The sequence below is a fragment of the Panthera onca genome, chromosome D1 (genome assembly GCF_046562875.1).
Source record: "Panthera onca isolate mPanOnc1 chromosome D1, mPanOnc1 haplotype 2, whole genome shotgun sequence".
Classification (NCBI taxonomy): domain Eukaryota; kingdom Metazoa; phylum Chordata; class Mammalia; order Carnivora; family Felidae; genus Panthera; species Panthera onca.
The window spans coordinates 66,938,715-66,966,280 of record NC_138348.1 but is presented as its reverse complement, the minus strand read 5'-3'; the positions used below and the strand labels follow the sequence as shown (position 1 = coordinate 66,966,280).

The window sequence follows — 27,566 nt, the reverse complement described above, 5'->3', positions numbered from 1 at the left end:
CATCATCTGACTTGTGCATCTGTGTATAGTACAATAAAAAAGTATAACACATGAGAAATGCTTAATATGCTTATTGAAGAATGAATGATTCCAAGGTCATTTTTTTTATGTAGAGTTTCTACATGTAGACTGCATATTATCTACCCTGTTTCTAAAGAGTAAGGAAAGGAGGATCTTTTTGGACATGCTGCTTAAATGAAAGAAGGAAGGGAGCTGGCAGACAAGAGGTAGAAGAAATGCATGGTAGGACAGAAGATTCAGCTGGGGGCTGGAATAATGGTGAATATTTGCTCAAAGGATTCAGAAAGGATGCTGAAATTTTGGAGGATAACATAGAAAACAACTTTATATTTTCCTGTTGTTTGCAAAGAAATACTGAGCATTTACTAGGGAAGGAATATTTTCTGAACGTTGTGGGCTGGCTGGTCCACAATGTGTAAGGAAGAAGCATGTGGCTGGGGCAGATGGGAGAGTATAAGGGCAGGAATGAAGGCAGAGGAGGGACTGTGGGTGTGAGCTGAACAGAACACCATGAATGAGAAAAAGAGAAGGTTGGTTGAATTCGTATTGAAAAACAAACTAATGGCAATAGCCTTATGGTGTGTACTCATGAGATATTAAGGAAAAATAATCTTCCTACAAATTAGCCCAGGTAGAAATTTTGGAAGATCAATTCTACTTCCAATTCCTTCATTAAATTTGAAAAATAATTGAGATAGGAGGAAACCTTTCAGCCTTTGAGATTTTCATAATACAAGGTCATTATCATGAACTAATCTGCCATTGCCATGACATAAATGCAGAAAAACTAGGTAACCCAAATCATGCAGCTCTTCTAAAAATATACAGCAAAAATCCTTCATTTATGTCATCAAACTGTTTCCCATAATTTGTGCCTTGTTTTGTACTCCTTAGATTTTTTGGGTCAATTAAAAGCACAATTTATTCATTATACTATGTATTGCCCTCAGTTTACCCCTTACCTCTAGAAATACTTGAATAAATGTCCTCCTGTTGGCCACATGACTAGCTCTGAGAGTACAGATTCCTTTGGAACTTGTGAGTGCTCAGTCTTTCCTTTTAAAATGCATTACCCCCAAGTCACCAATCCCACAAAGACTAGGGGCTAGTGGAGGAGCCTCACTTTACTTTGTGGGCTCCTGATTAGGTGAAGAAGGCCTTAGAATATATACTATATTTATTTAGTACTTTATACTAGCCTTACTGCTGTTAAAGTGTGCAACCAATTTCTTTGGAATTAACATGTTCAAATTCTGGGAAGACAACTCTCTGGTCCCAAGACTGTTTAAAGGCTCAATTCTCCTGGCATTATTTATGAAAATTCTACTTAGAATAGCAAATAAATGTGACTTTTCTCTACTACATAAAGCAACAGAAAGATCTTCTAACTGCTTTTATATTTTAAGATAAATAATTGACTACATTTTATACTTAAGAACCTTCTGGCTGGTCTTTAGGGATAGTTTCAGGGACACAACTCTGTAGTTAATAAAGGCAATGGTGCTCCATAGATGAAAAAATATGTCATGTTTAGTTCTTAACTAAAGTGAGAAGAGAGTTGGGCATATTAAATAACACTATGAGAATGAATGTATATGGTTGCATTTCTCTCACAGCAGACAAGTATAGACACCTGCATATAAACATATATGGGTGTATGTAACCCACTGCCATTAATTTTACTACTTTTCACAAGCTACTCAAATTTTACCTTCATGGCCTGCCACCCAAATCTTCTGGTAGAAATTTTTTCACATCTCCTTCCCTCCTACTTCTTTCCCCCCACACACTTATGGTATGTGCAGTTTCGCCAGACCCGTGTGAAGACAGGGGAACATTGATGGGATTGCTTTTCACAAGTGTGGGAACGAAAATCCTTCCCAATGAAAACATCTGTCTCTGTTCAAGTCATGCCCAGTTATCCCCCAAAAGAAATGTTCTGATTAACTTTTTTTTTAAGTCTTAAGATAGCAGTTTGTGTAGCAGATCTAATTAAGAAGTTTATGTAACAGATCTGCAGGGTTTTTTCCTTCTTCAACTGGGTTCTTTGAGCTCAGTTTGAGTGTTACTAGCTTTCGCTATGCAACGGCCAAGTGCTTCCCGGGCTGAAAATTATCAGCTTTTGTGGGATACTATTGCTTCCTTAAAACAATGTGAGCAAGCTATGCAACATGCATTCATTCCGGTAAGGAAAATTTCCTTTTATTTTCATAAATTCTTTTTCTTCTTCTTTTTCCTTTTATAGCTGTAGATAAATGGCATGTATTATATGCATTTAAAGATGTGGTATCTTCTCTGTAGCTTTTGTTTGGGATAAATATATCTCTGTCTTGTTCTGTATGAAGTCTGAATTCTTAATATGGCCAGACGTTGATCAATGAGAAAGAGTAAATAGTGGTCCAAGCAAACTCATCCTCTTGAAAATAGTAGTGTCTAACTGTAACATGTACTAAAGAAAGGGAGCAAGATTGATATTTCTCATATTAATATTTGATACAACTTGCAGTATGTATTTCTTGGCTTATTCTCTCAGAACTCCTTAGAATGGCTTAAATATCTTTTTGCAGTGGGTTTGATACATAGATCAAGATTCCAAAAGTTAGTTCTTACATTTTGGTTATTTATTCAAATGAAATCCACCATAAAATCTCTCTTGAAAGCGTGACTGTTCCTTTAGTAAAGAGTGATGCACTCTTTAGAAATTTGTAAATGTAGCTGGTAGAAGTATATAGATATATAAAATGAATTAATAAGTCAGTGTCATTGTGTTATATATTACAGAAATAATGTTTGTGCTTATAATTATTTAACAGGAAGAATGAGGGTGGCTACATTAGATAGGCTGAGATGAGGTGGAATAAGAGTTTTAAAACATTTGATTCTTTAATTGAATCTGTTTTGAAGGATCAAGAATAAAAGAATTAAGAATAAAGGAAACTCTTAACAATTAGTCTCTGCTAAAAATGTATGTGGAGTAGCTTATGAAAAACATTATTTCTGATGTAGAAACTCAAGAGACATACCTCTGTCAATAGTTGGAATAAATCTTCTTTGAAGTTCAAGTTATTTTCAACTGACTGAAGTTAGGTGATATTGTATTTTTGTCTGTAACTTGGGAATCACCTAAATGTTTCAAAGACTGTGATATCTTTAAAGTTCTTCTCACGGAGTACTATTTTCTAGTTGGACCTCTGTAAATTGATCTTGATAGTTAAAGACATAAAACATAATTTTTGCAAGGAATTTAATGGTGAAAATCTCTCCACAACGGAATAAGTTATAATGATTCTACATTGAACTGAGACCTGATGTGTATAGTTTGCTTCTCCTGTCTTTATAAGCTTTTCTTCCTTTGTTTTATCAGGGAGAATATGATACTCTTTGTGAAGCTAGTATCACCTCGTTTTGGAGCTTTCTCTGGCCAGGCAGTTATTTTCTCCCTTTTCTGCTCCTTGCATGCACCTCCCATTTATCACCTAACATATTTTGTTGCATGTGTTTTCTTCTCTGTCTCTTATATTGTCATTTATTGGAGTGAAAGAGAAAATAAAGTAAGTTTAAGGAAGATACTAACACTTATTTATTTGTTTTCTTATTGTCCTGTCTTGAACTGCCTGAATATAGGATGCATCTATCTCCAGGTTCTAGAAGTGTGTAGTACAGCAAAGAGTGCTTGTTGAGCACTTAAGAAATGAAACCAAATAGTCAATCTCCAATTCTAGCATTTCCAGTTAGTACATGGCAGTTTTCATCAACAGCTTTGTCTATGCTGACCTCATAAAATTATCTCTATTTAAAACTATCTGGAGAAAACATTAAAACTTGACTAAAGCATCAAAATGGGGTTATGTTGGGAGTGGCAGTGTTTTGATGTAGGGGATAGACCCTTATTGAAAAAAATAGCCTTGGATTTAGTCCATAGTCCATGGGCCACTCTTTCTTCCATTCTAGTGTCTGTTCCCAATTCCCTCCACTGTACCATACACAGAAATTTCCAGGTTTTTTTTTTTTTCAGGTTAGCTTCATTTTGAGTCCTCTAAGTCCTTTTAGAAGACATTAAGAATTTGCCAATCTCTCAAATATTCTCAATTTTTTTCCAAGTCTTACATTAAATATATCATTATATCATAATTTTATGAGGATTACTTTTAGAAAACATGGCTATTAAAATATTACTATCAGCTTGAGGTAAATCTGTTTAAATTGAGCCTCAATTTTTTATCATAACATGTAATTTAGATCTCAGAAAAAGGTCTTTATTTATTTCATACTTTATGCACTGTTTAAGCACAGTAATAATGTATTTCATACATACAAAGATACACACATATTTACACACACATGCACATACATGGATATATGGCATTCTGGCCCTTCATTATTTGGAATATACAAATAAATTCTAAAAATACCTATATTGGCCATGATGTTTTAAACCTATTCAGGAAATGACAACCTATATTGATTTAATCAATTACCTCCTTTAAAATAAACCTGGTTTTCTTTTAAAATAAAATACTGGAAATGAATAATGTATAGGAAATATAGGCACATACTATATAGCTATCTTAGGAAACCTGACCTGGTGTTTCACTTGCAGGTAAATGTTGTTTGTACGTGTCCTATGTCCTATAAATGTGTATTTCTAGCATATCATTAGAGTTCAGAGCTACCTAGAATGTCTGTACAATTTCTCAGACACACAATAAGCTATGGAAAGCAAAGAGTTTTTCAGTCACTGCACTTCTATGAACTAATAATAAACCTGACATACAGCCTCAAGTTATAATATAATCAACCCCAGAGAATCTGCCCATTCAGCCTAAAGTTTATCTTAGTGAAAGAAACCTAAAGCAGCTGATACCTGGATAGTGTAACTGTCCCAAATGGACTACACAAACAGGGAAGCCAACCTATGAAGTTTTTCAAAGCTCAACTTTTTGGTCTCACGTAATAGATCATGCCTTGTAATGGTGAGGTAGAGATCAAATCTGGAATCTCAGGTGAATTCTTTACTTGACCCAAGAACCCTGGGTATAAAACAGCAACACAGAATTCCCTGTATCTTTAGCATAAGTGCCAGCCAATGTAAGTTTTAAGTATTTATTAGATGGTTGAAGGATAAAAAGCTCTCTTTTGAGTCCCATAAATTGGTTCCATCATTGGAACTATAAGTGCATCTTTATAGACATTCAGTATCTTTGGGGTTCAGGCAAATCAAGGTTTTGCTGTTTTGTTATTCAAGTGAATGGCTATGCTTGTAAAAACAGTCCCATGATTAGTAGTTCTTTTCATAGAGACTGACCTGTGTTTCCATTCACTATTAGTTCATTCACTTCACTCAGATTTTATTGAGATCCTACTATGTTTCGTCATGGTCCTAGGCACAGGATAAAGACCTAAATGTGCACTTTAACTTTTATGACACCCAGTCACTTTGGAAGAGACACTTCATTATCCCTTGCCCAAAAGGTGCCCCACTGTTTCTTGCTGCAATGTACAAAGTTGATTTTCTTTCTACTACTAGTCACCAGGTTTGAATTTTGTCTAATGTGAATGTCATGCAGCTTACCAAGCAGTGGGAGAGATGCTGAGATGATTCAATTAGGAGAACCCTGATGAAACCTACATGGAATTTTGCTCATGAGAAATATTTTCAAATGGATACACAGATGATTCTAACACCGGATACTAAGTGTTGAGTGTCCTAAGTACCCATGAATTACCCTAAGAATTAAGGAAAGGGGCAAGTTTCACAGAAGGGTATCAGCTAGATTTTGAAGGTTAAGTAGAATATAGACATGCAGTGATGATGGAGGAAGAGGACATTGAAGTGGAGGGAACAATAAAAGCACTTACTAATTGCATAAACATGGTTCATTTTTTCACCTGATCATTCATTCAACCAATATTTATTAACTACCTTATTGGAAAATTATGTAATAGGGCTGAGCATATAGCAATAAATAGGACAAGCTTAAGTCTGCCCTGAGGCACTTACATTCTTAGGGGAGGAGACAAACATGAAATAAACAATTATGTGTATATCTGTATTGTACACTTTAATGCTATCCTGTGTGGTTCATAGCATTTCTCACACTTGCAATTGAGTATTGCACATATGTGCACACAGATACACAACTATTACCAGTATAGCAACTGCAGATATTTTTTCAAAGCCTCTACATATAAGGCAAATGGAATAAAATATTCTTTCCCAAGCATATCATAGTCTTAATATACATGTTAATTTCCCTAGCAAACAATTAGTATGTCCTGTCTGACACATGGTACCTGAGATTGGTACTTGTAGTGTAAAAGTGACCATATGTATTGAGTACCTCTTTTATGTTGGGTACTGTTCTAAGCACGCCACATATTATTTCACTAAATTCTGTCAACAGTTCTCTGATATGGGCACTATCCTCTCCATTTTACAAAGTTTACAGCTATTAAGTGACTTTCCCATAATCACATAGCTAGTGAATGGAAAGACCAGACCTTTAAACTAGTTATGTGGCTCCAGAACTAATTTTCGTAATGGGTTCACTAGAATAAGGAGAAAACCACTGAGACTAAAGCAGTTGCAGTAGAAGCAGCAATCTAGGGATGTACAGACCACAGTAGATGTAGGAAGGTGGGAGTGATCCATCTGCCTGGAATGGAGGGGAAAGATGAAGGATGATTGCAAAGAAGAGAGAGGTCTTGAGATGGTTTTAAAACAAGAGAAGGAGATAAGAAAGGATGAAACAGTAGGTACAAAGGCCCCAAGGCATAAAAAAGCAGTATGAAGTGAGGGATAGTTATCAACTTTCCCAAGCCCTAATCTTCCTCTTTGAGCATCAGTGACAGCAAGGTCAGAAACAAAAAGGGTAAGAGTTGGGTCATTTGTTTAAAGTCAGAAATCCTTCAAGTCAATCAGAAAAGAATCAGTGATTAAGTCAGGCTCATACTAAGGCACTGGAGTCTGAAGAGAATCTCCAGTGGAAAAAGAGATAACTTTCAGACACCTGGCTTCATTACCCCTGCTACCTGTGGCCTAGACTACAGGTTAACACCTGTCTGTGCCTGCAAGTGAGAACATGTGCCTAGAGAAGCAGAGAAAGCTTATGCACAGGTATAATAGAATGAAACAAAGATAGAAAGAGAAAAGGAGATGAGAAACCATATGGTCCCTAAGAAAGATGCTGAAAGAGATGAGCCTGACAGGAACAGAGAGAAGCTGGCAGAGACTTGCCTGTGGCTTCCTGGGTCCCTCAGAATTCCCAGTTCTTAGTTCCTGTTCATCAGATGGCTAACCTGCTGTGCTTCCTGCCCTTTCAACCTAATAGTTCAGATTTTGCTTAAGCTACTGTACGTGGCTTTCTATTCCCTGCAACCAAAGAACCTTAGCTACGACAGGGGCCAGTTAGTGGTTAGTGTTCCAGGGACAGGATCCAGCCGTACAAGAAAGGACAGGACAAGAACTGGAGGGAAGGCAAGCAAATCATCTCAGTACACTGGGCTTGAAAGGTGAAGGTCCATCATTCAAGACTTAACTTACATGACCTTCCACAAGACTTCTCTCACATCTTATAACCGGATTATATGCCTTCTCCCTTATTATTTCAACCCTCATAATACACTCCCTGAAGAAAAATAAGAGTAGAGAATGTACTCATACACTGATTTAATCTATTCTTTCTTATTTAATCATCACAATACCAACATGAAATGATCCTAATATTATCACCTCCATTTTAGATCAGTGGGGTCAGGTATCTTGTTTAAGATCCTATAGGTGGTAAGACTAGGAGAGAACCCAGGCCTTCTCAACCTAATCCCATCTCCTCACCCACCATGGTACTTTGCTCTTATTTCTCTTGTGATATTGTTCTGCTTCGTATTACAGAAATTTGAGGGATTTCTCTTATTTTTACATGACACCACAAACTCCTTATAGAGCAAAACCATGTGCTTCTTCTTCCTACTTTCTGCAGCTCCAAGTACAGTGCCTTAACTATGATGTTTGTTAAATAAATCTGTAAGCGCTTATTAATACTTAAAATGTGAGAACCTAGCAGCAATGGGATAATAATGATAGAATAATCCTTCTTGTCTGAAATACCTCCTCAAAGCCTATCTTTTTGGTTCCAGTATCACTTCTACAGACCTTGCCTCTGGTCCCTGGATGTTGACTTTGAGCCATCATAAGCTTAGGTCAGATCTAAATAGGATTTGCTCAATGATGAGTTTCAGTCCTAGTTCATGGTGTTCCAAGTGTGTTTTGTCCTTTCTGGATTCTAAATATTGCTTGACTCATCATCCTCAATCATGTCGGATTCATTTCTCTATTTCATTCCTCTTAGCCTCACTTCACATTTCTGTCTAGTAATACCCCAGTTTTTAGTCTATTTCCTCCTGAAGAATGTGAACAAGGCTATTAATGGAATTCCTATTAGTAAAGGAACAAAGATGAAACTTAATCTATAGAGATATTCAACCTAAGGGAGGGAAAATAACTACATCAGAAGCGACCTGGATAATTGCAACAACCTGGGACTGCATGAACATTTGCAGATTTCTGGTAAAATGGAATAGAATAGCCACTTTTGTTTTTGAACAAAAGGCAAGAACTTGCTATCTTTTTATCCTCCTCTTTTATGCTGTTTGCATTTTCTTTGACTGCTGGCCTTGTGATTCCTGTGCATAGGCATTTTGAGTTCATGAAAAAGTAATGCCAGGTACAGGATGCTTTCTCATTATCCCATTGTTGCTGATTGTAAAATGTTTATGTGGATTTATCACAATGAGTATCAGTGCAGATATATGTTACTGTACAACAATGTAAAGCCCATCCTCTGCCACTCCCACTTTCCTCACCCACTCCAGAAATTGCAAAAATAGGACCCAAAACATTTTTGTTACAGATAGAAAACTAGGCATTTGTTCAGAGCTAATAATAGCAGTCCTCCTCCAAGTAGCAAAACAAAATTAAAACACACACATATCGAATTCTTGAAAACTTTAATGAGCTAATACTAAATATGTTGTACTTCTTTAAACTTCATTTAGATATTTTTACTTAGCAGGGAGATGCTTAACAACAAAGGAGTTACTAATTTTTATCTTGAAAATATACTGCTTTTACTCTTGCTGCTGCTGAAACTCCTGTTACTCTGCTACTACTATCTTCCTTGTATTGCTCTACCTTGTTGTAATTTTCAAAGCATTGCAAATTATATTCTTGGTCTTTATACCTTAGCAAGGTAGGCAAGACAGATGTTAACATCTCCATATTATTTATAAGGAAGTTAAAAGTGAAAGAGTTGAAATGGCTGGAATCAGAAGTGACTAAGCAGTAAGACCTAACCTAGCAGGACTAGAAGCTCAATCTAGTGCACTTTTGTTGAAATTCAGACTCTTAGCTACTTTGAAAAACCTAGGTTTGGAGTCCTGGCTTAACTTTTGACCTCAGATTCATCCTCTGTAAAATTAGATATTATACAGATCTTTTAAAGCTTTTTTGTGGTTCAAATGAGATAATGTGAGTTAAACCCTTAGCACAATGTCTAATCAAAGCAGGGTTGCCATTATTAATGTTGCTGAGTTTTAATATGTTCTTAATAAATCCTTTTACAAATTGCATAGGGTTTTTATATATGATCCCATTTTCTTCTCAAAGAAACACATTAGGTAGATAAATAATAAGTTATAATCTCCATTTATATATGATTAGAACATTTGAGAGAGGTTAAATGAATTGGCTAAAATCATAATATAGGTGAGAGGAAAGTTCTTAAATCTCAGTCAGATGACCCAAACCCTAAATTGCTTTTATTACTCTTCTTTTGATATTCAAAGTTAGGTTAATATTAAAATCAGGAATTATCCAATCCTTATTTATAGCTGGATATAACCTTAGACATAATTTAAAGAGTTAAGTGACCTGACCAAGTTCTACAGTGACACAACAGCCCTAGGCACCTCATCTGCTGACTCCAAGTACAAGACTAGCAGATGCTCATCCTATAACTTAAAAACATACCATGCAAATGTTTTTGTTGAGTTAGAGTGGGCAAGGAGGGGGTCATAAATTGCAAGGTTGTAAACATTATATTCATAAGGAAGTTACCATTACCTTTTCAGTTGGTTAAGGAAACCTTTTATAAAACAAATGAAGTTCTAGAGTGTCTTAGTTTACAGTTTCATGGATAAAGTGGTCTGGGAGTAAAGAGGAGAGTCAGCCTGGGAACCACCATTTTATTCTCCACTTGGTGACAGAGTCCTCATACACCATAAAACAACCTGCTCTATGCCTTATTTCTCTTACTTTTATTTTTCTCTCTGTTTCCCTCTCTCTCCTCTAGCCCACATTACCAGATAACATTCCTCCATGTTCACTCTGAAACAACTGTAGCATTATCCAGATCCCAGAAGGAGGTAAACTGGCAAGCAGAACCCTTGCTTTACAGAATAACTGGGGGTGAGGGAGCCATAGGAAAACTGAGAAACCAAGAGTGACATAGCCATTGCCACTCTGGGAAGCTAGGACAGCTGTGGGGCTAGGAACTGGTTGGCATTTTAGACCTAGAGATTTGTAGGCTTTTGCTGTGGAACAAAGAGTTCATTGCCTGGTCGATGACAATATACAAACGCATCTGCAGAATATATTCTTTGGCATCAGAAAACGCTAGCATTAGTTAGCCAGCTTCTATTTTTCTAGTCCCCATTCACTTCTTTTTTAAAAATCTATTCTTTCTCTGTGTTTTTCCCCAATGAAAATTATTCCAAATATAATATTAATTTTGAAGACAAAATAAGTAAAGGGGAAATTGATAGACTTATAGATGTTATCAGATTTGAAAATAAGAGAAATTGAACTAAGATGTGTCTACTGTGTTCTTTCTGCAACACAACCCAAGTGCCCTGTTTCAGAGGCAAGTATTGAAATATCTTCCAATCTAACATGGACATGAGCACATTATAGATTACTAATGGTAAAACAGTAAACCAAACTCATATCTCCTCTTTCTCTCTCTCTAACATTTCCTCTAAAACAAACAAAAATCTAACTTGGTGTTTAGAAAATAGAGAAAGGCAAGGATAGAAGAAAGACTTTGGTGATACTTCTTTGCTTCACATTCTTATATTTAAAAAATAGAGAGTTATGAAGTAAAATATTAAAACTACATGAACTTTTATAAGATGAAACATGAGACTTCAAGTGAATGTTTAGTTTGGGTGAATATTTTTTTTAAGTTTATTTATTTTGAGAGAGAGAGAGAGAGTGCAGAGAGAAAAATCTCCATGCTGTCAACGCAGAGCCTGACACAGGTCACGAACCCACAAACTGTGAGATCATGACCTGAACCGAAATCAAGAGCTGTATGCTTAACTGTCTGAGCCACCCAGGAACTCCTTGGGTGAATCTTTTGAACTAGAATCTTTTGAACTTCATATTCATCTGAAAAATTTAGCAAATTCTTGGAATGCCTTTTTGTTTTTTTCATGATCTTTGAGTGTTTAGCTTTTCATCCAATCCTATGCTTCCTTCTGCCTTTCCAACTTCTGAAATGTACAGTTGGATATAAGTTAGAGCATGAAACACTTCCAGTACCACCTTCCTTACTCAACACAGAGTGGCATTACAACAAACACATGGATTTGGAGTCAAGAAGAGTGACCTTTTGGGGGCGCCTGGGTGGCGCAGTCGGTTAAGCGTCCGACTTCAGCCAGGTCACGATCTCGCGGTCCGTGAGTTCGAGCCCCGCGTCAGGCTCTGGGCTGATGGCTCAGAGCCTGGAGCCTGACTCGGATTCTGTGTCTCCCTCTCTCTCTGACCCTCCCCCGTTCATGCTCTGACTCTCTCTGTCCCAAAAATAAAAAAAAAAAAAAAAAAAAAAAAGAAGAGTGACCTTTTGGAAAAAATGGACCACTCTCTTACACCATACACAAAAATCAATTTAAAATGAATTAAAGACATAAATGTGAGACCTTAAATCATAAAAATCCTAGAAGAGAGCACAGGCAGTAACATCTTTGACATCAGCCATAGCAACTTCTTTGTTGTATGTCTCTGGAGGCAAGGGAGACAAAGGCAAAAATGAACTAATGGGACTACAGCAAAATAAAAAGCTTCTGCACAGGAAAGGAAACAATCAACAAAACTAAAAGGCAACCTACAGGGTAAGAGAAGATATTTGCAAATGACGTATCCGATAAAGGATTACTATCCAAAATATATGAGGAACTGATACAACTCAACACCCCTCCAAACAAATAATCCAATTAAAAATGGTCAGAAGACACGAACAGTCATTTCTCCAAAGAAAATATCCAGATAGCTAACAGACACATGAAAAGATGTTTATCATCACTTATCATCAGAGAAATACAAATTAAAACTACAATGAAGTATCACCTCACACTTGTCAGAATGGCTAGAATCAAAAACACAAGAAACAAGAGGTGTTGATGGGAATGTGGAGAAAAAGGAATACTCATACACTGTTGGTGAGAATGTGAACTGGTGCAGCCCCTGTGGAAGATAGTATGGAGGTTCCTCAAAAAGTTAAAAATAGAACTACCTTATGATCCAACAATTGCCCTACTGGACCTTAACACAAAGAATACTGGAACACTAATTCAAAGGGATACATGCACCCCTATGTTAATAGTGGCATTATTTACAATAGTCAATATATGGAGGCAGCCTAAGTATCCATCAATTGATGAATAGAAAAAGAAGACATGGCATATATATACCAGCTATATTATTAAGCCATAAAAAAAGAATGGAATCTTGCCATTTGCAATAGCATGGATGGAACTAAAAGTATAATGCTAAGCAAAATAAGTCAAAGACAAATATCATATGATTTCACTTGTATGTGGAATTTAAGGAACAAAACAAGCAAGCAAAGGGGAAAAAAGAGAGATAGGGACAAAGCAAGAAATGGGCTCTTTTTTAAAGTTTATTATTTTTATTTTGAGAAAGAGAGAGAGTGTGTATGTGTGCAAGTTGGGGAGGAGCAGAGACAGAGGGAGAGAGAGAATCTCAAGTGGACTCTGAGTTATCAACACAGAGCCTGACAAGGTGCTTGATCTTGAAGATTGTGAGATCAGGACCTGAAGTCAAAATCAAGAGTCAGATGCTTAACTGACTAAGCCACCAGGTACCCCAACAGATGCTACTAATTATAGTGAACAAATTGATGGTCACCAGAGGGGAGGGGAGTGGAGGTAAGGTGAAATAGGTGATGGGGATTCACAAGTGCGCACAGAGAATTGTATGTGTGGAATTGTTGAATTACTATATAACACTGTATGACTGTATGTTAACTAACTGGAATTAAAATTAAGACTTAAAATTAAAAGAAAAAGAAGAATGAGTCTTGGCTCCACTAGCTATTAGTCTAGTGACCTTGAATGCATTGCATTACAGGCTCATGCCTCACTTTCTTTATCTGTATAATGAGCATAATTATAGTATGTAACTCATAGGTGTGTTATGAGCATTAGAAAAGAATGAATATAAATGACCAGCATATGTTAGGTATAGAAGAGTCTTTCTGTTTATTACTTTCCTTAATTTACATATTGTGCTTCCGAAAAACATAGTCTATAGCATGACAAGTTCCAGATGCTCATATCCACACCATCAGTGTGGTACAAGAGTAGTCACCAGTGGGCATTGTGCAGTTACCCCTTTCCACCCATATTACATAATCTGTTACCTCAGGGTTTCTCATGAGTCCTGTCTCTTGTTACTGCAACTCTAGTTTCAAAGGTCTAAATGCCCATTAACAAACATCTTTGAGTATATTGTATGTAAAACATTGATGGGAATGTAGGTGGAAGAGGCTGGTAAAGAAATGAAATAAGAGTCCTTTCCTCAAAACAATTGCAGTTTCAACAAGGAGATGAAAATACCGCATCTTAATATTCATTAAGAACATCAGGGTTTAGGGGTGCCTGGGTGGCTCAGTTTGGTGAGCATTCAGCTCTGGCTCAAGTCATGCTCTCATGGTTTATGAGCTTGAGCCCCAAATCCAACTTGCTGCTGTCAGCGCAGAGCCCACTTTGGATTTTCTGTCCTCCTCTATCACTGACCCTACCCCTCTCACATTCTCTCTCTCTCTCTTAAAAATAAATAAAACATTAAAAAAAAAGAATGTCAGGGTTTAGTGTTTTCACATAATTCCTTTAACATTTATAATTCAGTGTAAACTGAAGTAACAACTAATGAATGCTTTAAAATGGGGGGGGGGGCAGAATGGAGATAGATTGAAACCTGCAGTCAAGATTGAGGAAACTTTCATAGAAAGTCTAGGGGGCTTTAGACTGTCCTTGAAGGATAGATATAATTTGGTTAGATAAATAAGAGAGGGGACCATGATTGATTCATGACATAAGAGAAGGAAGAAATGTAAACAGTATCTTATGGTAGACCTAAGCAAGGTGTGTGCTTGAAGTAGTGAGAATCTTGGCTTGATGGAAAGAAAGGAAAGGGAAGGGAGTAAATAGTATCCATTTATTGATCACCTACTGTATGCAAGACCTTGATCCATGTGCTACAGAAGAAATTAGCCCCACCTTAGCCTGATGAACCAGATTAACAGCTTGCTTAGAATTCTGGTATCTATGTGTTGAAAATATAACTGTGCTGCTAAGACTATAGCTCTTTGGTAGCTTAGCAAAAAGGAGCAGATGGTATCCACATGGATCTTTCCAGGAATAGCACCACATGGAGTGAATCAGTGAATTAAGTATGTATGGTTATATGGCATGGGGCACATTGACTAAACCACATTTGAGATCTGAGCTAATGACTCCATTTTTCATGCAATCTCCAGAGAGCATTTATATAAATAAAGCAGTTAGTTTTGTAAATGCTCACTGTGAGCCCGTGGGATTTGTGGCATCATGGACTAATGTACAAAAGCAAAAGATTTGGAGTCAAAGGACCTGGGTTTGAATTCCAGCTTTGCTCCCCTCTAGCTGTCTGATGTTGGGAATTTCAGTGAATCACCCTACACCTCAGTTTACTTAACTATAAACAAAGGAAAATTCCACCAGTCCCTCTGGGTTCTGTGAGGAGTACACAAGAAAACACAGATAAAAAGCTTATCATGTTCGCCTGCCACACAATGGTTATTTGCTCAGTCAGTGTTAGTTCCCTTCCTTCTTTTTGTGGAAATTAAATGATCTAATGTATATAAATATACTCTATAAATGATAAAGCATGGTATTAGTGGCCAGTATAATATAATTATCCATTTGAGTTTCAGTGATGATATGAAGTTTTGGTGAGTCATTTATTTTTGCCTTTTATACTAAGTGCAAAGAGATATGAGAGATATGTGGCTGGGTTGCTGCATGGGAATTTAGAGTCCTCATAATTAGTAGTTCAAGCAAGTTTTATCTCTTATCCCAAGTGTACTTAATTCTAAAGAAAACATAAAGAAAAGTCTCTTTGGTTCTGAGATCTCCACTCTGTGTCATTCTGCAGGCTACCCCAGCTTTTCTGTACTAGAGTTGGAAGCACATAACTCAGCTTAACTGAGGTCGTTAGGATATCATCTGTTTTCTGCAGAGTATTACACTACCTTGTATTTTAAAGGAGGATGGAGCAGGCATGTTAACACTTCAATCCAAAGGGATGAAAGACTAATGGTGAATTTTCAAGGATCAGTGAGGGAAGTTGTGTTAACTAGAACAGAGTTCTGGAGACTTATCAAATTTTAACAGGGAACAGAAGCACATGTTTTGAAGTTGTTAAGAATTACCCACATAGGAGCTGGACTTTCAGATTTGATTCTTGGCCTTGCTATCACCAGCTGAATGACCTTGGGCAAGTTAGTTAACATCTCTGTGCCTCAGTTTTCAGTAAAGTAAGGATAATATTATTTTTATTATTAAGAGAGTTCAGGAAAGCAGAGTTAAACTGAATTCAGGCCAAACATGAGTCCGCCATTTTTTTTTCCAATATTCTGAGCTAGGCTGATGGTAAGCTAGGTAGGTAGCCATCTCTGCATTTTGTAAAGTGTTAGGCAGAGGGGCCAAGGTTTTTTACTTCCTCCAAGGTTGCTCCCGGAGATACCCTGCCATAGTCATTAACCTCCAAGTTAAGCCTTGCCTAGCTACACCTCAGGCCCTCATACTGTTCAGTTACCCACCCTCGTGATATTGCCTCAGTGTCCTCACTTGTGTGTGTGTGTGTGTGTGTGTGTGTGTGTGTGTACACACACACACATACACACACATATATATGTATGTATGTCACTGGAGGGTAAGGGCAAGCCAGAGTACAGACCTGATACTATTGGTACTACTATTGGTGATGACTCAGAGCTATACTGGATTAAACTGCATGCCCCTGGCTTGTCTTGTGGAAAGGAAATAGAAAAGGAGAAGAAAATTCAGGAAAGCAAAAAATAACCACACTAATAAATAATATAAACTTACATCTATAGAGTTCCTCTCTTTTCACTTAACATGCATTATTTCTTCAGCTAACTTCTTGGGAAATAGGTTAACTGGAAAATAGCGTTGTCCCATTTTTTTTAAGTGGGGGTTTAAAAGAGATTAAGGGACTTAGAAACCCTCTGAGAATTAGGGAATTGAATCTGAGTCAGTACAGTGAGAAATTTCTCTTCAGACAGTGAAGGAGTGACTAGCAACATACAAGGCAGAAAATAACTGAATTTTCAATATGTAGCCTGGAAAAATTCAGTAGAGGGGATCAGGAAATGTTAGTGGTTATCAGCATGAGTTCTGGGGCTATAAAGACATGGGTCTGAAACCTGGTTGTAGTCCTTTTAGGTTTGAGGCCTTAGACAGGTGACTTAGCCACTTTGAGCCTGCCTGCTTGCCTGCCTTTCTTCCTTCCTTCCTTCCTTCCTTCCTTCCTTCCTCCCCCCCCCCTTTTTTTCCTTCCTTCCCTCCTTCTTTCCTTTAAATGGGAACAATGAGGGGATCCTGGGTGGCTCAGCTGGTTGAGCAGTGTCTGACTTTGGCTCAGGTCATGATCAGGTCTGAGCCCTGCATCAAGCTCTATGCTGACTGTTATCTCCCTCTCTCTCTACCCCCACCTCTCTTTCTCTCTCTCAAAAATAAATGAACATTTAATGGGGTACCTGGGGGTGCTGAGTCAATTAGGTGTCTAACTTTGGCTCAGGTCATGATCTCACAGCTCATGAATTTGAACCCGGCATTGGGCTCTCTGATGACAGCTCAGAGCCTGTAGCCTGCTTGGGATTCTGTGTCTCCCTCTCTCTGTTCTTCCCCCACTCACACCGTCTCTCTCTTTCTTTCTTTTCTTTCTTTCTTTCTTTCTTTCTTTCTTTCTTTCTTTCTTTCTTTCTTTTCTTTCTTTCTCTCTCTCTCTCTCTATCTCTGAAAAATGAATAAACATTAAAAAAGATGCTTCAAAAATAAATGAACATTTAAAAAATAATTAAAAAATAAATGGGAACAGTGATGTTTTCCTTAAAACATTTTGAGAAGTAAATACATAGATGCATCTTAAGTATTTACCACAGCCCCTGGAACATAATAGGCATTTAATAAATGCTTAACAGTTTATTCTTGTTATTGCTGTTGTTACCCTGTCTTTAGTTTCCATACTAAATAATTGTGAGATCTGGGACATGCCACTAGGCCATGTGTCCATTTCCATATTTATAGAGTGAAAGGATAGAATTAAATGATCCTTAAGGTCCCAGCTGTAAAGTTTTGTAATTCTAAAGTGGGTGTGTTTCTTTTATTTTGTTTCTCTCTCACACAGCCATCAATATGTCTTTAATCAGTCATTTACCAGAAATTTTCCTTGGAGCTTACTTAAAACATCCAGACTTAGTCAGCCTGGCTATGCCTGACTATATCTTCCCAAACTAACGTTAACATTCAAATCACCTTTGGTTTTCACTAGATTGGCTGGGAGAGCAGCCCCCAAAAGCATTTAATCTTTGCAGTGATAAACAAGGCAAGCAGCTTGCTAGAATTCTGCCATTAGACTGACACTTACTACCTTCTCCTAAGCCATGCCTCCTGCAGGCCTGTTCACATGATATATCTGGACCCCTGTAACTGGGCCAGAGTGAGGAGGGGAAGCCTCTGCCACCAGCCAGGATCAAGGTGTATATATCTAAATTTGCTTTGAGCTGGCCTCTGACCTGTTAGTAAGCAATGGTAGTTAGAATCCAAAGAGTTCTTGTAAATTACAATTCCGTTCTGAGAGACAGTAGAGTATAATTGTCAAGAGTATGGATTCTGAGCTAGACTGTCTAGGTTTGAAGATGGTATATTTACCATATGTCTGACTTTGGGAAAATTACTGAAACTCTACTTCCTCACTTGTGAATAGAGAATAATGGTACTTGACTCACTGGGTTATGTGAAGATTAAATAAGTTAATCATATAAATAAATGCTATATAAATGCTTGACTTTCTTCTTACCCACCCCAGTGTTAATACACCGAAGATCTGGCTGTGACTTGGTCATGGTCCCATAAGATTTCAGGTAGTGATGATGCTCAGGGGCAATTGCAGATCTTTAGTAAATCTATGTCACTGTTTTCTTTGTGGCAAAGAGCAGTGGTTTATCTTTTACTGGGATGAACAAAGTTATTGATGTAATGTAAAGGTATTTGGGTATCCTATGGAGCTCAAAGAGGAAAGTGGCAGGAATTCATGAATAACTTGATCTAACAACTTCAATTTTTCAGTATTCTCTCTGTTTGCTTTTCGCTTTTCTACAATTAACTTTATACTTCCTTCTTGCTGTAAACTAGCTTTCTCCACATATAAAGAATGTAATATAAAATGCAAACCATGTATATCTCATAGTTTGGGTCACCTAACAGAGATTGGTTTCTTAAGCCTTTATAGTTTCAAAAATCCTTGGCTATATTTATATAAAGACAAGCCTTGAAACTTCTCATTAAAAGATTTTTTTTCAGGGGCACCTGGTGGCTCAGTCAGCTGAGCATCGGACTCTTGATTTCTGTTCAGGTCATGATCCCAGGGTTGTGGGATCGAGCCCCACACCCAGCTCTGTGCTGAGCATGGAACCTGCTTAAGATTCTCTGTCTCTGTCTCTGTCTCTGTCTCTCTCTCTCTCTCTCTCTCTCTCATTCTCTCTCCCTGCTTATTTATCTCTCTTGCTAAAAGTAAAAATAAATAAATAAATAATAAAAATAAATTAAAAAATGATTTTTTCATATTTGTTAAAAATTTCTTTCCATTTAATGGAAATAGCATATTGAAGTTGGACACTGGAATCTGCTAAGTCACCAGTTTGATTTAGGAGTTCAATTAAAGAGAATACCCAATACCCAATTAAAGAGACTATGTGTACAGCAGGGCAGTAAGAATTGTGGAGATAAAGCTTAGTGGGAACCATCAAAGCAACTAGGGAACTGGTTTTAAGAATCTAAAACCAGACCTGATCAAACTAGGCATGGACTCACATGATTTCAAAAGCGAGAAAAGAAACAGAAGCCAGGATGAGCCATGGGGAGATCTGAAATTCACAACTGGTGACAGAAGCACACTCATGGGGATACTTAGAATTCAACTGTACTCTGTCACCACTTGGGATTTTTATTCTCTGATGATGTGTATCATTGAGTACCTTCAAGAAGCTCTGTGAAAACAGTCTGGGGAGGGTCATGAGGGTCCTGGAACAAAGCAATGGGAGATCTGATCTTCAGAGAGCCAGATATAGCAGCAGTGGGATACAGAACAGCCAACCATGACATCTTGGCATTCATGCCTGGGATTTGTCAATGTCAGATGTATGTGCTGTATGTGTATATTCAAACAATCTATACATTTTGTTCATTCATGCATTTTTAATGACATTAAAAGATGCAGGCATTAATGGGGGCTTCTGAATCTTTTTTACTCAATAAGGAGCTTTCCACATAACATAGATTATACTTCACAACCTTTACAGCTTACAGTTATGAAATAATCAATATTTCATAAAAGCTGGATAGTTAAGCAATAGGGACTGATTAAGGAAAGATAGTGACAGTGGATAATCTGGAAAAGTAGTCACAGTTTTGTTGGTAACATGGGATTTTGGAGTTATCCTAGAAATGCTCTCCTGAGTTTACGAGCTTACAAAGAGCTATTATTTTCCTTTATACCCTCACCTATACTTTATATCAACATTTAGCCAGTAATTCCTAAGTTGTTGCTGAGCTCCTTTGGTGTAACCAAGTGCTGTGAAGAATTCTAGGAAAATATTCAATCCTTGTCATTTTTTAAACAGAGTCTGATTAGAAAACCTGAATTTATGTATATGAAAAGGAAAATAGCAGCATAAACATATGAAAGGGATAAATGACATCATAAAGGAAATGGGTTTGCATACAAAATTTATTCCTAGATCATGTTAATATAATCTGTAAGAGGAAAAACAAAAGTAAGATGGGTTGAATCAAACCAATACATATTTATTGATCAAATTGTACTAAATATAAGTCTTGGGTGTAATACTTGGAAAGCTTTCAGTCTGGTCAAGGGGGCAAGGCACAAATGTTTTAGAAGAGTCCTGGGAACCAATTAGAAAGCATAGAAGAGAGGAAGTAAAAACTAAAAAACAGAAGAGGAAGACAACAACAGTAACCATTCAGGCATCACCAGATTGCTTTCAATATCTGATATGTAAGACTTAAGGCAGCTCTTGCCTCCAGGGTGGTCTTTGGTTTGCCAGAATCTTCTATGCAGCTCTACCTCGAGATCTGCAATCACTGCAGGACTCTTGCAACTGAGCCACCTAGATACTCAGATCATGGAGCAACTTAGTGTGGAAAAAAAAATGGATTTTGAGGTCAGGAAGGCCAGTATTAAATCTCAGCTCTTATTTTCCCTGAGCCTCCATTTTCTCATCTATAATATGTGGATAGTGATAATAATGCTTTATCACTATGGTTTTGTGGAGATTAAATGAGGATATATGTGCATTTTCTTATACCTGGGCAAGTAATATATATTTAATAAATAGTAAGTCACATGGTCTAATCTTTAGTTTTCTTTAGTGTGATTGTAGCCACTATCATGGCTTTGAAATCTCTGGGGTGTAAACAATTCACAAACCAGTCAATAATATATTCTTACAGTGGTCTGTCTTTAGGGATGCTAATAATAATATGTAATATTGATTCTGAAATGTAAGTTTACAAAGCACATTCAAATATATCATCTCACTTATTCTTCAAATGACTCTTTTAGAAGATGATTATTTCTATTCCCATTCTACAGAGAAAGAAAATGAGACAAAGGGAGTTAGTGTAATTGCCTCCAGATCTCACCATCAGAAAGTTGCTCAGCCCCAAAACGTATAATCAGAAAGTTGCTAAACCAAACTTGAGCCCAGGTTCTCTAACTCCAAACCTCTTGTTCTTCTCCCTACACCACCACATGCCTCTTAATAAGCACTGCCTTTTTGTATGCAGGTGTTTAGGGCCTGTTTGTTTGTTTGTTTTGTTGGGATGCTGTGAAAACTGTCTTTCTCCAAAGCCCCTATTCACCCTAAAGGTACTTGCTATTAGGAGTTAATGAATAAACTGTGAACATCTAGTTGGCTCACTATGGACACATATAGACCAGGGTCATGTTTTCAATGCCTGGTGTGTTATGTTAAAACATGGAATTGTGTTTTGTAAAATCTGCTGGATTGCCTTTTTTTAATCATTTGATTAACAGATTGACATTTAAAAGCTGTTAACTCTGTTAACTCCAGAGGGCACAGCTAATGAAATGTCCCAAAAGTTGAGCACTTGCCAAGACTACCATGTCTTATAGGACAGCTCTGGATTTACCATGATGAGAGTATTTTTTCTATCTAAATGAAATCTGCAATTTGGGAAGGAGATTAAAGATCCTGCAGGGGATGAAGGAAAAGATGCTATGAAAATTCTAGAAACTAGAAAATAAAGATAGATCTACTCAATATTCATGAAGTCAGATTGGTTGTTGCAAATAGAGATTGCAATCTCTCATTTTCTAATGACTTGGCTTGTAGCACTTCTGTATCAGTGTTACACAGATTCCTACCCAGCTTTAAAGGGAATGACTACAGGTTGTACATTTTTTTTAAAAAAAAGGAAGTTTAGCATACTCATAATGATTTTATGCCACCTTTGACTAATTTGTAATTTTCTAGCTAAGGATTTCTAAGGTACATGATCAGAAAAGCACAAATGATGAAAGATATGGTACAGAATATATAATAGGTAAATATACATATAAGATGTCAATAAGTGAATCTTTCTATTTCAACATATTCTCAAAAGGCAGTTTAAAGAGGAGGGTTACAAATATTGCTTTACGTTAAATTTTGCTTCCATGAGAGAGAAATTAAATTTATTTTGTATAGCCATTTTATAAAGAAATGCTATACATTTTTACTCACCCAATTTATTAGAAATTCTTACCTCATATACAGCTCAAATCCTCACCTCCTACTGTTGGGTAGAATTAAAGAGAAAATGAGTACAAATTTAACTGCTTACTTCATTTCATTATGTAGTCAATATAGCAAATACTTGAAGGAAGGTGGTTTCAGGGAATTCTAAGACATTTCATTTATCCCTTGAAACCCTGACATAGTGCCTTTACAGGTTCTCAAGAAATACTGTTGAACTCTGTTAAATAAGTTTAACAGATCCTATCTCAGAATAGACTACCTGTCATTTAATTTTTTTTTTCTTGTGTCTCTTTTTTAGGCCAGCCCTGCTCCTATAATTGTCAACACAGATACTTTGGACACGATTCCTTATGTAAGTAACATTTTTATTAAGACTTTCTTTAAAAATTATGTTAGATTATAATGAGCTAAATTTAAAATTCAATACATATTCAATTCTACCCAGTCCAGATAATCTTATGAAATGTGTAGAAAGAGTTTTGTGAGTTCTGTTTTGATATTTGCTAAATCTCAGCTTAGTTATGCAAATAGTTTTCTCTTTCATTCATTGTTTTGCAAAACATAAGGGCCTATCATAAGGAAAAAAAAGCCCATTGTATTAAAAAAAACTGTTAGTTTCCTGGGTGGTTCCCTGAAAAGATACTGAATTGCTTATAGAAGAGATGGATAAACTTCTTTGGGTTTCTTAGTAAAGGAATAATCAAATCAAATTTCTGTGGTAGCACATACAACATAAGTAAGCTATCAAATATTAGATGGATTTTGCTGGGTTTCTAACAAGAGTTGGAACACATTTTTTAAGGGTGTAGTCTTTCTATGTATAATGAAAGGCATGGTTTTATGAAAGCCTGGAGCATGAGATAGATACTAGAATCAGACAAATGGGTAAAGCCTGGGATTAAGTATAACCACTATAATGGACAAAATTCTTGAACAACAAAGTTTGACTCAGCAGGGGAGATTGGAGGGTGGCAGCAGGCCACAGTGTGGGTGAGCAGTTGACATTTTGGAAGTGTGACAAGGCTTTATGTGTGACCCTAGCTAATGGATAGACAGTAGTGATTGGGGAAGATGGGACAAACACAGGTGTGTGTACAGACAGAGGATTTGAAGCAAGGAGAAGGACTGCAGGGAGGTTGGATAAGAACAGATGCCTGGTCTTTGATTAAATGAATAAAACTCATGAAGCACTTGAAAAATTACCTGGCACAATGTAAATGCTTGGTAAGTATCGCTATTCTAACTCTTAGACCCAACCTTAAATACCTACAAAGACAAAGTAACTCCCAGAAATAAATGAAGGAAAAGGCATGGGGACAGCAGGGAATCGAGAGTACATGGTGTTCCAAAGGGGGCAGCTGCCACTTGGCTCCAGTGGATTGGTACCAAAAAGAGATGGGGACCAAGTGTTACCAAATCATCTAACTTTTCTAGAGAAGTTGGAAATTTGAATTTTTATGTAAAGGTTTGGAATTTTTAAATATAGACAACTGATTTTCCAAAGTTCATGCACTGTGTGCCAGTAGTCAAGAGGCTACCCTTTGGGTGGCTTCTGCCTCAAAGGAACTGGAGATCCTGAGCTGATCCTCCAAGCCAGGACTCCGCCACAGGGGAGCATAATGCTAGAATTGGAATACAAGGTTGGGACTTGATTACAGGAACAAGTGACTGAAACTGGGACACAGGGTCAGGATAAGAATAACAACAAGCTTGACTTAGTGCTGACTCACCTGAACTACTGAGCTAGGGCTTCCTAAATCTTTCTGAACAAGAGTCATTTGGGGTCAGACAAGAAATGGGGTTAAAAGCTTACTGGTAGGAATCAGTAGCCCCAGTTCTGGAAAGACAAGGATCCTGTTAGTAGGAAGCAAAGTAATACATTAAAGACACATAGTGTCCACTATTCTCTCACTCTCCCTATCTTCCTTCACTAATCAAATATTTATATTAGTATTACTGTATACCTGACACTAAGTACTTAACAAATATTAACTCAATCCTTAAAACAACCCTGTAAGATAGGTTCTATTACTTTCTTTATATTACAGATCCAAAAACTGAATCATAAAGAGATTAAGTAACTTTTTCAAGGTTGCACAGTTAGGAGCAGAGCCAAGAAGGAATGTAGATAGACTGGGTAAGGAGTTCGAGATCTCACTTAACTCTTATCATACAACCTCTTATATTCCCACCTTTTCTCACTTGTTTTCTCTCCGCTTGGGAAAAACTTTGCTTTCTCCTCTGCTACACGTGGATTTGGGTGGAAGACAACTTGTCACAGAGGCCCCAATAGCTTTGGGACAGAGATTCATGTATATTTTAAGGAATTCTGTGTTTTTACTCTAGAAAAATTCTTTGCTATATTCATAGGCAAGGCAGATGAACAGTGCTTTGAAGTAGACATGGAGCACAGAGACTTGATTTTGTAAGTAGGACTGCTTTCTTTGGTAGATCTGTATTATTTCAAAGCCGTCTCTTAGGATTCTCATGCCTGAATGGCCAGATGCCCTCATGTACAAATAATTTATCGACAGAATTTAAAGATTTTATGCAGACCTACTTGACTGATATCACAGCTAATTAGCTAGTAAAATCAGCTACATATAACAAATTAATCAAATTGCTTTCTATTCCCTAAATATCAACTTTGTATACAAATTTGAGTTCTTCAAAGGCTCTTTTTTTTTTAACCTTCAACTTTTTTGTACTTAATGCAAAACCTCTTTGAGCTTCCTTAAGTAGTATCTTTAGAGAGGGTTGCTGACCCGTTTGCTGTGGTGAAAATATCCCAATGTGTTTCATGACAATGTGTTGTTCAGCAAGTCATTTAATTTTTCTGGATCTAAATTTATCTTTAAGACAGGAATTATAATACCTACCTCAGAGGTGATTGTGGGGACGAAATGAAATTATGTATGCGAAATAATGCTTTTTTTTTTTAAAGTTCATTTATTTATATTGAGAAAGAGAAAGAAAGAGAGAGTAGGGGAGGGCCAGAGAGAGAGAGAGAGAGAGAGAGAGAGACAATCTCAAGCAGGCTCCACACTGTCAGCACTGAGCCAGACTTGGGGCTTGATCTCACAAACCATGAGATCATAACCTGAGTTGAAATCAAGAGTGGGACACTTAACTGACTGAGCCTCCCAGGAACCATGAAATCATGCTTTGTTAACTTCTGGCTTCTAAGTGTTTATTTATCATTTTATGTAAATAATAAAAACTTATGTAGTAACACATGCTAGGCCCTGAGAGGATGGTAAATATGACTATCTTCCCCCATATAAACATGAGTACATCATCTATTGAAAATGCAGATTTAGCACATAGCCATTAATGTAGATATACTTTAGCTTTTGGCATAAGTCCAACCTTCCTCTTTGTTCCTGATTCACTGGGTAACCTTGAACAAATCGCTGTTCTGTTCGCAGTCTATTTTCTCGCTCCCTAGTGTTCTAAACTTTGTTTTCCTCTTTCCTTTCTCATGTTCTAGTTGTTCACATAATTTCAGATCTATTTAATGAAAAAACAATTTCAGAGCTCCCCAGAGCATTTCAGTCATATTGCATAAGAGCATTTCCTTCTTCAAAAATATTACTTAAATGACAAATTTTAATGTGTATTATTGTCCTTCTCACAAATAATTTCATTACAAGTAAATATTAATTTTGCCAGTGAGCAAGTTTGATTTTAGAAATATGTTGTCCTTGTGGAAACAATTCCTTGGCATGCGTATAAACAGCAATTGAATAACTAGAGGAAATCTGTGGTCAAAGGAAATTTTTAAATTAAGTATCTAATAAGGCACAAAAAATATTTAAAGAGATTTCTGCCTTTTTTTAGGCAGGAAGTTAGGGGTTTTTAGAGCTCTTAAAGTATCTACCATTAACAAATGGGGGGGAATCACTGAGGTTCTTACATACAAATGCTTCAAATAATCTCGTTCTTTCATGATGTCATGATATTTTAAGGTTGGGTATGATGTTACATATGGTATAACCCCACCTTTCCTGCAAAGCAGGAATCCCCTATATGAAGGTTAAAATCCCTCAAGGAAAAGCAAAGAGAAAAAGCAAATTGCCATTTCAGCACTCTGTAGTTTACATTTTTTACGCAATCATGTTATTCTTCTCCATTATTTGTTAAATATTGTCTTATGGCAGTTGATGAATATACTGTGTTCTTAGAGAGTTCACAGTGAGTAGAGCCTGCATATGATATGTAAGTCTACATCCCTGAAGGCTGACTTAGTGAAAAGATACCATGTTACCCTCTACTCTGCAACCAACTGACAAGGAAGTCAGTCCGGAAGCCTCCTCTCCGGACATACTTTTGGCTTTTGTAGCTGACCAGAGTCGTATATTGAACACCATTCAACGAAACCCCATTCTTTCTGCTTTAAAAAAAATAAAATTAATCAGAGAAATTCTAGGATTCCTTTTTATCCATCCTTCTCTAGAGTTCATTATATACTGGTTGTATTTTGACTTGTTTTCTGGAAATATACTGTAATAAATAGTATACTCAAGAATCATGAGTTTTAAATGTTGTTAAGTAACTTAGGGTCCAATGAATGCAAACCTCTCATTTTACAGATACAGACATTCTAGCTCAACTAGTAAATGGTAGAGCTTGGTCTGTCATTTATTTTCACTCTACATAACAGTTTTTGGTGTGCAACCAATAACCACATAATCAGTGGCATATAACAATAAGCATTTATTCTTCCCGTAAGTGTTTGCTGGTTGGTTGGGCCAACTGCTGTAGACTGTAGATTACCAGGTTGGCTTCAAGTGTTTGATTCTGAGGCCCAGGGAGTGGGACAGTACTACCCAGAGTATGTTATTTTAATTGTAATGGCCAAAACACAAGAGGAAAGCCCAGGACACAAACACAGTTGAAGGCTATGTTCACATGACATCTACTAACACCCCACTGGCCAAAGCAAGTCATATTGCCAAGCTCAAAGTAGAAGAAGGAGTGAATATTTGCTAAACAACAAACTAGCTTACTATACCAAAGTCTTAAATAAAAGGGCTAAGAATTTGTAAATGCCCTTTATAAGAAAAATGGGTACAAAAGAAAGAAACTTACACTTTTAAAATATTGGTAGGTCAGGGCTCC

The 27,566-nt window shown here is 36.9% G+C and overlaps 1 protein-coding gene across 18 annotated transcripts in view; it reads left to right on the top strand.

Moving 5' to 3' along the window:
* DLG2 (discs large MAGUK scaffold protein 2) overlaps positions 1 to 27,566 on the top strand; it is a 2,113,447-nt gene that overhangs the window by 1,370,152 nt on the left and 715,729 nt on the right. For 15 of the 18 annotated variants that reach the window (XM_078433028.2, XM_078433029.2, XM_078433030.2 and 12 more), the window contains one exon: positions 22,744 to 22,797. In XM_078433028.2, the coding sequence (XP_078289154.1) occupies positions 22,744 to 22,797 (54 nt within the window). Of the gene's footprint in view, positions 1 to 2,076; positions 2,207 to 22,743; positions 22,798 to 27,566 lie in introns of those variants that run through there. The other 3 variants (XM_078433044.2, XM_078433042.2, XM_078433037.2) reach the window with 2 other exon arrangements.